The sequence below is a fragment of the Schistocerca serialis genome, chromosome 6 (assembly GCF_023864345.2).
Source record: "Schistocerca serialis cubense isolate TAMUIC-IGC-003099 chromosome 6, iqSchSeri2.2, whole genome shotgun sequence".
Classification (NCBI taxonomy): domain Eukaryota; kingdom Metazoa; phylum Arthropoda; class Insecta; order Orthoptera; family Acrididae; genus Schistocerca; species Schistocerca serialis.
The window spans coordinates 391,728,416-391,740,265 of NC_064643.1; the positions used below are offsets into that span (position 1 = coordinate 391,728,416).

General features: G+C 39.5%; 1 protein-coding gene across 2 annotated transcripts in view; it reads left to right on the forward strand.

The window, feature by feature from the left end:
- Positions 1-2,639, forward strand: part of LOC126484064 (ankyrin repeat family A protein 2-like) — a 48,794-nt gene extending 46,155 nt beyond the window's left edge. Inside the window, exon 5 of one of the 2 annotated variants that reach the window (XM_050107426.1) lies at positions 2,311-2,639. In XM_050107426.1, the coding sequence (XP_049963383.1) occupies positions 2,311-2,321 (11 nt within the window). In that variant the 3' untranslated portion in view covers positions 2,322-2,639. Of the gene's footprint in view, positions 1-2,305 lie in introns of both variants that reach the window. The other variant, XM_050107425.1, reaches the window with a different exon arrangement.
- Positions 2,640-11,850: the final 9,211 nt, after the last annotated feature.

An 11,850-nucleotide genomic window follows, 5' to 3' on the forward strand; every position in this document is an offset into this window, starting at 1 on the left:
TTCTGAAAGTATTTGTATGGAGTGTAGCCGTGTATGGAAGTGAAACCTGGATGATTAATAGTTTGTACTAGAAGAGAATAGAAGCTTTTGAAATGTGGTGTTACAGAAGAATGCTGAAGATTAGATGGGTAGATCACATAACTAATGAGGAGGTATTGAATAGAATTGGGGAGAAGAGGAGTTTGTGGCACAACTTGACTAGAAGAATGGATCGGTCGGTAGGACATGTTCTGAGGCATCAAGGGATCACCAATTTAGTATTGGAGGGCAGTGTGGAGGGTAAAAATTGTAGAGGGAGACCAAGAGATGAATACACTAAGCAGATTCAGATGGATGTAGGTTGCAGTAGTAACTGGGAGATGAAGAAGCTTGCACAGGATAGAGTAGCATGGAGAGCTGCATGGAACCAGTCTCAGGACTGAAGACCACAACAACAACAACAGTGGCCTACAAATGAGTCATATGTGGAACCCTGCACTGAGCCTACAGAAAGAAAAGTGTTTCCGTGCAGTAAGGTCCACACCTGACAGCGATAGTGCGACACTGGAGACCAGTGTCCAGAGCCTGGCACCATTATCCCCCCACCACAACCATAACCTACAACAGCAGCCGCAGAGATAGCAACAGGAGCAGAGTGATGGAAAGACTAACAGCTGACATATATAGGATGCCAACAGTAGCATAGGAGCAGTCATTAGGGACCACCTGAAATGGCAATAAGTCTGTTTGCTAAAATATTGTGGAGTAATTAAGACGTGACCCAGGAGTTCCACAAGTCAGACAGTCTATGTTGATTCTAGGCAGAGACTATACATAACAGCATCTGAAGACGATGACTGGGATGATTGTCAAAATATTTTGCAAAAATGGAAATAACAACTTGGCTGTATACTTCAAAGTACACCATTAATCAGTAAGGCTGAGAAAACTTTGGAAATGATATGTTCCTTTTGGTCTAACAGTAATTTCTCATTTATATATATAATATAAATATATATACCATAATTATATAGTGTATAATTATACACTGAAGTTCCAAAGAAACTGGTATAGGCATGCGTATTCAATTATAGGGATATGTAAACAGACAGAATAGGGCACTGCAGTCAACAACACCTGTATAAGACAACAAGTGTAGGGCACAGTTACTGCTGCTACAATGGCAGGTTATCAAGATTTAAGTGAGCTTGTATGTGGGGTTATAGTCAGCAGTGAGTGATGGGACACAGCGTCTTGAGGTAGCAGTGAAGTGGGGAATTTTCCGTACAACCATTTTACGAGTGTACTGTGAATATCAGGAACCCGGCAAAACATCAGATCTCTAGCATCGCTGCAGCCAGAAAAAGATCCTGCAGGAACGGGACCAATGACGACTGAAGAGAATCGTTCAGTTTGACAGAAGTGCAACCCTTCCACAAATTGCTGCAGATTTCAGTGCTGGGCCATCAACAAGTGTCAGTGTGCGAACCATTCAACAAAATATCAACAATATGGGCTTTCAGAGTTGAAGGCCCACTTGTGTACCCTTGATGACTCACAACACAAAGCTTTACACCTTGTCTGGGCGAGCCAACAGCGACATTGGGCTGTTGATGACTAGAAACATGCTGTCTGGTCGGACGAGTCTCATTTCAAATTGCATCGAGCAGATGGACGTGTACGGGTATGAAGACAACCTCATGAATCCATGGACCCTGCTTGTTAGCAAGGGAGTTTTAAAGCTGGTGGAGGCTCTGTAATGGTGTGGGGCGTGTGCAATTGGGGTGATTTGGGACTCCTGATACATCTAGATATGACTCTGACAGGTGACACGTATGGAAGCATTCTGACTAAAGCCCTACATCCATTCATGTCCATTGTGATTTCCAACGGACTTGGGCAATTTCAGCAGGACAATGTGACACCCCACACATTCAGAATTGCTACAGAGTGACTCCAGGAACACTCTTCTGAGTTTAAACACTTTTGCTGGCTGCCAAACTCCCCAGACATGAACTTTATTGAGCATATCTGGGATGCCTTGCAACTTGCTGTTCGGAAGAGATCTACACCCCCTTGTACTCATATGGATTTATGGACAGCCCTGCAGGATTCATGTGTCAGTTCCCTCCAGCACTACTTCAGACATTAGTTGAGTCCATGCCATGTATTGTTGTAGTGCTCCTGTGTGCTTGTGGGGGCCCTACATGATATTAGGCAGATGTACCTGTTGCTTTGGCTCTTCAGTGTATATTCATTGGCTGTATTTGGAGCCTGAGGTAGTGTATACTAAATTGTTTTTTTAATTTATTTTCATTGTCCACAGCACAGCAGGTGATTGAAAACCATATATTGACACTACTCAACTGAGTAGTCATGCTGTTGGGCCAGTGGGAAGCAGTTTCTGTGGTTTTTTAGTACAAATTATGTGTACAAAGTACCTTAGTGTGTTGAAAGCATATTTTTGTGTCGTTTGAACTTTTAATTATGTATAGTTTAATTATGTTGGCTATCATGTGAAGTAATATATCTTTCTAGACGCCTGTAGAAGATACAATGAAAGTACCTGTAACTTTCCATGAAACTGCTTGGAAAGCAAAGTTGTAAAAACATATTTAACTGTTGTTTTTCAATAAAATATCATTTATATCCTGTGATGATGACCTCTACATATCTTATTGAATTGATTTATTTCTTATTGATTTCTGTCTCAGGGAATGTCTTCGTCATTAATAGTTCAGGTCATTGTTGACTCGAAAATAACTCTTGTTTACACCCATGTACAACTAAAGTAGACACATCTACCTTGTAGTGTGTAGTACCCATTTTCACTGTGATGACAGTGGTGATGTGTCATGCCACGGAGTTCACGAGACACAAACATATTGATAATTCATCCTAATTTGTGACTCCACACACACCACTTGCAACTGAGGGTAGGTGATTAGAAATGCTTCCAAGAGTTGCATATCTTGCTCAGTGACATCTCTGTTGTGCTCAGTAGCATGAAGGACCAGTGTTGTGAGCAGCCACATAATCACTCTCATATCCTCTAATCATTCTGGCACAGTTTAGGAATGATAGGTATGGTGTGTTGTTTTTCTGGAGGTATGGATCATCTGTGAGCTGCTGTAACCAAACTCTCAGGTGCATTTGATTAAACAACAGAGTGCTGTATTATTTGTTGTTGAGAGATAATAGTAAATGCATCCGTTTCATTTCTTACGCGAGAATACCACCTCTGTCTGCTAAACCAGTGCTCATCACATGATGATACCTCACTTCAGCATGTACCAGTCTGTACACTGACTCAACAGTCCAACTGATTTTTTTCCGTACCTTGAGAATCCAATTGATGTGTTTCTTTCCCTGTGCCAATCTTTGAGGCCTGTGGTGGGTAGTGAGCAGAGGTATATGTGTGGGGTGGTGGCTTCTGTACCCAATAGTGTGGAGGTAGTCCTGGTTGGTAGCTCATGAATTATTGTTGTGGTTGTTATTGTCCATCATTGAACTGTGAAGTGATACACTGCAATGTGGTCCATCTGTCTGCTGCTACAGCTTTTGATAATACCAAGCAACACGAGTTTTGATTTTTGCGTAATTTTTTCTTTCATGGAGTACTTTTTTGTGCTAATCTCATATCTGTTATTGATTTCTTTCTATCATATTTTCACAAGTTTAGTAAACTCATTTTTCACTTAAACCACAGATAGAAAATTTTCCGCACGTTAGGGATTTTTATTTCAGTAAGGTGGAGCAGTTGGTTTCACTTTTCATGCCCACCTGGCTGTTAGGCAGGAAATTTTAGTTCATTGTTGACATGATGTAGTCTTGTGAGGTTATATTTGTGCTATTAAATATAGATTTGCAGTTTCTTAGAAATGAGTTTCCACAAGAGTTTGAATAATCCAAAAGTATTCTTTTATGTTTGTGAGAGCTATATAATTGCTAAGCAAAGACAGGACATTAATAGTTTCCTGAAAGATACTTTGGTATGCCCAACTTTTGTCTTAACCACCAAGTCTTATACCAAAAACCTGGTGGTCAAGACAAAAACTGGACACCATAAAAGTCATGCCATTGTACATTTGTTAAGCAACTGAATATACAAGGTAGGCTGTACATGTGTTAAGGGATTGGGACCATGGAAGACAGGGAAGAGGAAATCAGTGGCTTTTGCAATTCCCATGCTTTGGAGGGAGCCACAAATCATATACGGCTGTTATTTTTGTGTGGTTAACAATGAAGGTCATAATGCAAAAATTAAGGAGGATATAAAATATCCCAATATTTCTTTGGTCTTCTGACCAGTTACACATAGTGAATCTCTCCGTATTCCAACTCCACCTACCATTCTTAAAGCTTTGCAACAGGAAAACAGCTCAGAAAATGAATGTGATGATAGTGATGATCACAAGTGGGGAGAAGATTCTGCACCAGAATTGTTTAGTCAAAATGAAATAAATGATTTAACTCATGAGCTAAATCTGGCAGAAGATGCTGTTGTATTGCTTGGGCCAGGGCTAAAAGCAAAACATTTTCTACTACCTGGGCTTTCAGTATCTTAGTGCTGGAATGGTGAAAAGCGATTAATGGAATTATTTAAAGAAGAAGACCATATGGTATTTGTTATGATATTGAGAGTGTTTACTGACTTTCTTTAACGAAATTTATGATCAAAATCTGTGGAGGTTATTTATAGACTCATCAAAATGTAGCCTGAGAGGTGTATTTCTACATAATGGAAATTTGTTTGGTTCAATACCGGTTGCCCATTGAGTCAATATGAGACATATGAAAACCTCAAAACTGTGCTGAAATATGTGAATGTTGAAAAATATTGTTGGATAATATGTAGGGATTTGAAAGTAGTTGGCAAGTTACTTGATCAACAATATAGCGACACAAAAATGCTGTGCTTCATTTGTGAGTGGGACAGCTGAGCCAAAGACAAACGGTGACTGCTTCCTCTACTTGGCAACAAGATTTACAAAAGTATCGCATGAGAAACTTGAAGAAGGGATCTTTGTGGAGCTGCAGAACAGAAATTTAATGCAGGACAATTTGTCTGATAGTACAGTGAATGTTGTGGAAAAAAGGGTTTAGGTTTCGTTTAAAGAGATAGTGGCCAACTTTTACACCAGCAACAAACATGCAGTTGTAGTGAAATGTAGGCGATAACCAGTTCAGACAAGAAGAGAACAGAAGCATAGTGAAATGTAGATGAATACCAGTTCAGACAAGAAGAGAATAGAAGCATCTGAAATGTGATGCTACGGAAGAATGCTGAAGATAGATAAGCAGATTGAATAACTAATGAGGAGCCATTGAAGTGGATTGGGCGAGGGAGTGAAATTGTGGAACAACTTGACTAAAAGAGGGAACTGATTGATAGGACCTCTTCTGAGACATCAAGGAATCATCAGTTTGGTTGTGGAGGTAAATGTAGGGGTAAAATTGCAGAGGGATGAATACAGTAGAGAGGTCCAACTGGGTGAAAGTTTCAGGGTAGAGCAGTTCAGAGAGATACACCAAACCTGTCTTCAAACTGAAGACACAACACAGCTGTGTAATTAAACATTAGTATGGAGAGCACAGTTAATGTTATATAGGATGTGTCTCTTTGCTGTCGGTTAGCTTTCCTCTGATTCTGCAACTTATAATGTGGTTGATAACTTGATGTACTGTAAGTGAACACAGAGTGTTACTTGTACATGATATCTGAAGCTAACTGAGCATTGTTACATGAAGTAATACAAGGTGGACAAGATAGAAGAGACCCTGTTTTATAATTTGAAGCTGCATGGAGTGCAGGTAATCCATCTATAAGAATACTTGGTACAATGTTAACAGTGTTACAATGGGTGTGCTACTATTATAAATTGCCGCAGTGGTCAAAATTCTATATACCATTGTACACAAAGTAATTGTTAGTCTGCAGAATACACAAGTACTTCAAGGCCTATATAGCTAAAACAAAGCTTGACCATGATTGACAATCAACACGTCATGAACTGAACACCTTCTGTATATATTACTGTGTGAGTACTTTTGTAAAGAATAGACAGTTATTTGCATGTGTAAATGGTGAGTAGAAGTACTGCTAGTCTCAAGCTTATATTACTCCACTCCAGCACACATTTTGGTTATGTACGTTCATGCAACCATTTACAATTTCACATCTGTTTGATGTATATTTATTACAAAGACCAGGATATCCATATGATGATAATATATTTATTAGTTACTACTGAAATATTGTGCAAATAGCTTCAGTTTTCCAACCCTATTATTTGTAGGAATTGAGGTATCTAAGAGTATTCTTTTGAAATATAAAAACCTTGTAGCACTGCTTTGAATCAACAAATTGTTAGGCACATTTTGTTAGAGCTTAGTCCAGATACCAAGTTAGTAAGCGTTGATCCCCTTTACTTTTTATGAGTCAATAATAATTGAAAATCCAGGCTGGAATAATGACAATATGATGAAAAGGATAGGTAGCTACTCTCTGTATAGAGGAGATGTTGAGTCGTAGACAGGCACAACAAAAAGACAGTGGTGCTGGGGGGGGGGGGGGGGGGAGGCAGTGAAGGGAGGTGGGTGAAGGACAGGAACAAGTGAAGGTTGATGCCAGTGGGGATGTATGATATAGTGCAGAGAGCATTCCCAACTTCTCAATTAAAAAAAGCTGATGTTGGTAGAAAGGATCCACATGGTGCAGCTTGTGAAGCAGTTATCAAAATGTAACGGCTGTATCGGGCAACATATTCAGCAGCTGGATGGTCCAGCTGTCTCTCGGCCACAGTTTGTTGTTGGCCCTTCATACAGACAAACAGCTTGTTGGTTGTCATGCGTACATAAAAATCAGTGCAGTGGCTGCAGCTTTGTTTGTAGATCACATGACTTGTTTTCCCTGTTAGCCCTGCCTTTGATGGGTCTGATGATCCCTGTGGCCGGACTGGAGTATAATAGTGACGGGAGGATTTATGGGACAGGTCTTACAACTAGTTCTATTGCAGGGATGTGAGCCATGAGGCAAGAGGTTGGGAGCGGAGAGTGGAGTAGTGATGGACAAGAAAATTGTATAGGTTTGATGGGCAGCGGAACACCACTATGGGAGGGGTGGGAAGGATAGTGGGTAAGATACTCCTCATTTCAGGGCATGACAAGTGGTAGTCGAAACCCTGGCAGAGAATGTGATTTAATTGCTCCAGTCTGGAGTGGTATTTAGTAACTAGTGTAGTGCTTTGTGGCTGGAAGATGGGAATGTTTGGGATGGTAAGTGACTGGAGAGACAAGGCACAGGACATCTGCTTCTTTACAAGGTTGGGAGGGTGAAATCTGACAGAGTTGACATTGATCTTTTATATGTTGTACCTTGATCTTTTTGAGACCCTTTCTAATCCAAGCCAGCACTTCTCCATTGCAGCATCTGCTATTAGCGGCAATGTCAAATTGTTTTACAACAAAAGATTTGATGATACTCTTGTATTTCATATTATAGGACATTTTTTGAAGAATGTAGATTTTAATACTCACTGCCTGCAGAGACTTAAAATAAATTTTCCATTTGTGTTGGCTCTTTTATGTACTATGGGCCTCGGGCAACATTCTTTGCGAATTTGTACATTACAATCTTCAAGCAGTATTACTGTGTTTTTTGATCGAATGCAATTGGGGTTTTTGACAAATTTTAGCAAACATTTTCTGTTTGCTCGCTCTGTGTTCTGTTTTCCTCTTTGTTGGTGTATGTGCCGGTTTGCAATAGTATAAACTTTGATTATTGAAAGGTTAATGTGAAAAGTCATCCATTAATGGATTATTGAGTTTGATATGTTTTTGTTTACAGTGAAACTTGTTCCAGATTAAGGTACTTTTTCACAAATCTTTTTCTAGTTTGCCCTTAAACATCCTGAATCCTTCTGAATCATAGGGATGTTCATCAATAACTCTCGTTCCTTGGAATGCTGTTATCATTATATTTTTTTCCCCCATGGAAAATTTATGCACAATTTAAGTTTTCTTGTTTGTAATAGTGAATTTTCATTAAAAGTGTTGTGGCAACTAAAGGTGGTCGTGAGGCTGGCAGCCGCGATCAGCTGACGGAACGCAAGTGTCAACGAGGTTCGCATGCCAGCTGCAATGCTGGGTTTCCTGCAGAGTGTCATGCAGGGAAATATTTAAAGAATTTAAAATAATGACTCTTCCTAGCTTTTACATCTATGAATGTGTATGGTTTCTGAAAATTCACCAGGAATTTTCAACATTAAATAATCAGGTTCATAACCATGAAACAAGGAACAGGGGTGATTTTCACAGAGACACCAACAAAGGAACACTCCACCAAATAAGTGTAAACTACCAGCCCAAATTAATTTCATAAATTGAAGATAGATCTTAAACAGTTTTTACTAACACACAGTTTTTGTAACATTGAAGAATATCTGAATATGGAAAAGTAATGTTATTTACATATATTGATATAAAATATTTGTATTTGTTATCCAAATTTTTGAAACAAATTAAAGATAAGAAACTATATTGTAATTGACTACATCCATACAATGTATATAATTAACAGATGAATAAAGAGATTGATTGATTGATGGATTTGACTCATCCTTTGCACAGTGCTGTAGGCCTCAAGAATCCATGTGCCTACTTTTCTTTAAAAGAAAAGTTAAAACAATTAACTGTGTATGTCACTTTTTATTTACAACTACGATTTGTTTTGAGGGCTTACACCCTCATCTTCTGGGGGATAAGTGGATTAATTTTACTTTAATTATCATAAACAGGTGCAGTTTCCTAACCACAGTTCAACATGGACAACATATGGGTAGTTTTTATGTCCTTGGGAATGGGATGTTGTTTCTCCCTGGAATAAAAACTCATACAAAATTCATGTCCATTGTTGATTGTTTCTTGAGTTAGGGAGAAAAGTCTCCTAGTGATACTACTTGAGGTTGTTAGCTTTGAGAAAATTGTTTCCAGCCGCATCTCTGGTGAACAAACATTGACCACTGCGCCATGATGTGCTAATCAGATGCAGTGTGAATTTATTTTCAAGTTCTTCCACTAGTTCCACCATTTCAACATAGTTTCCTGGCATTGAAGTTTTCACTATAATTGTAATGTAGAGCTATCACAAGGTGCTGACACTATATTACACAGATTGACATGTGGTGTCAATATAGAAAATTGAAAATGCATGAGAAGATATGCTGGAGTCTTGAGAAGCCACGATAAAGTCACCCTCATTAGTTATCCAATCCATGTGCCTAGTGTTCTATGGCACCACATTTCAAAAAGCTTCTATTGTATTATAGTCTGAGCTGTTTATAGTACATGTTTAACTTCCATATAAGGCTACACTCAAGACAAACACCTTTGGAAAATATTTTATGTCACTTAAATTCATATTAGATCAGGGCCGGCCAGAAATTCTGCACGCGTGCGATGCTCCTGCACATGTGCAACTTCCGGGCCACAGCGTGCACGCCGCAGCCGCAGCCGTCTGCGTTCATGTAGCGCATGTTTCTACGCACAGATGTCGCTTTATCCACTTGCTGGGATACTCTGTACCGGCGCATTCTAGTGCTCTTTCCACAGCTTGCAAGCCAACCAAGGGAAGGTATTTCGCGTATTAAACACTTACAATATTGTCACAGTCTACTCATTGAGACGTCTACTTTTATGTTAACAGTTTAACCCAGTAAGACAAGTAATACGGTTAACAATCGTGTGTTTTTATTAAGGCAGCTTGACTGACGGCACGTAAATACGCGTAATGTTTTTGATCTAGTGTTTAAGAAAGAGAGCACTTAGCGACTTCCATCGATCCTTATTAATGATTTCAAATAACATTAAACTAATGCAAGGTTTTCTATAACTAATTCTCGGCCTCCTTAGTTACACCCACATAATTTCTGTCTCGCTGACCTCTGAACAGAATGATAACCGCAGACCTCTCGATGATCACCTGTTATTTCGATACCATTATTGCTATATCTTTCATCAGTTCCGTCTGAAATATGCATAATAACCGACAACATGAATGTTATGTTTTATCGACTTCAGCTGAGCGTAACCCTTCACACATAAAAAAAAGCTGAATGTAAGTATACGTTGGAACAATCGGTTTAATGACCAATTTTCATTATAATAAAGTAACATGGAGCATAATGAGGCAATAATGCAGTTAGTATACAATAATTTTTAATTATAAAAGGAATAAATCCAAACACGTTTATCGCTGGTCATGAGAAATGATATAGTTCATATCGGGCACAAAAGCACGGCTCATTGACTAACGCAAGCAGTTGCGAAGATTTTCATCACTTATGCTTGATGGAAACCTTGATTTATTCATTTTCATCACCGAGAAAAAATCTTTCACAAACAGATGCCGACCCGAACATGGACATAACTCGCGGCTTCTCGGTGCAGGCGTGGAAATTCTTGTTGTGTAAAACTTTCGTAAAATTCTTTTGTACTTTGCACTGCAAAGAACTTGTCCTTCTGTATTTGCACTGTAGAGCGATCAGTTCCACCTGGCCTAGCGGTTCTGGGCGCTTCAGTCCGGAACCGCGCTACTGCTACGGTCGCAGGTTCTAATCCTGCCTCGGGCATGGATGTGTGTGATGTCCTTAGGTTTAAGTAGTTCTAAGTCTAGGGGACTGATGACCTCAGATGTTAAGTCCCATAGTGCTCAGAGCCATCTGAACCATTTTGTAGATCATTCGGAGCATCTTCAACTGACGACGAGAACGGTCGAGCAAAGAGGCGAATGACAGGAGACAAACTCGTAACATCTGCAAATCGTGGTCGAAATTGTTCCTTAATTTTTACAATTATTGACACGTATTCTTGAAATCAAGCGAAACTGGCGATGCGTAAGCCCACGTGTCTTCAGATAGTTTACAGTACGCACAACAATTTGCATGACTGGGAACTGCAATTCTTTTTTGTAGCCGTTGGTGAAAACTCCCTTCCTTTGCTTTTTCACAGTACCTGCCATTTCTCAGTACTTCTCTGTTAAGGTTACGGTCACCAGGGGTAAACGAGACTGGGTACGTTGCCTCTTGCTTGTACCACATAAACAAGGAAGTGGAGCCGCGCCGTTCATTTAGGACACATGTCTAATAACAGATGTCGCTGTCGCTCGCTGTCGCACACGTGCGCACATGTACAGCACTTCCGCACGTCTGCACACTGTGCAGCGTTTGGCCAGCCCTGTATTAGATATTAAAAGATTTCTGGTTTTCAGAAACACATTTCTTGCTGTTACCAGTATGTATTTTATATCTCAGTGCCCCACAAACAAAGACAAATCACAATTACTCTGTGCTGTGCCGAAGATATTAAGAATGTAATTAACTGCCTCCTCTATAATAGAAAATATCTCAACCTGGTTCTAAATTAAGTACTAAAATCTTGTTCCGCACATATATGTACTGCATTCATACACATATACAACATGATGCTGTCACGGGGGATATTTCCAGACAGAGTAAGTTCCATAGTCAGACTCCCTTACAAAGTAGTAAAGGTAAGATATTAATAACTACCGACAAGTGTCTCTGCTTACCTCCTCCTCAAAGGTACCTGAAAAAGATTACATACGCAAGAACTGTAACACGCTTTCTCAAAATAAGATGGCCAGCCTCAGTTTGTATTTCAAAAGGATATTTCCACCGAAAATGCTATCTGCAAATTCACAAATCAGATTATACAAATTTAAATGACAAAATATTGCCAGTTAGGATTATCTGTGATTTTCCAAAAGCATTGATAGTTCAGTTCATCTACATCTACATCCATACTCCGCAAGCCACCTGACGGTGTGTGGTAGAGGGTATCCTGAGTATC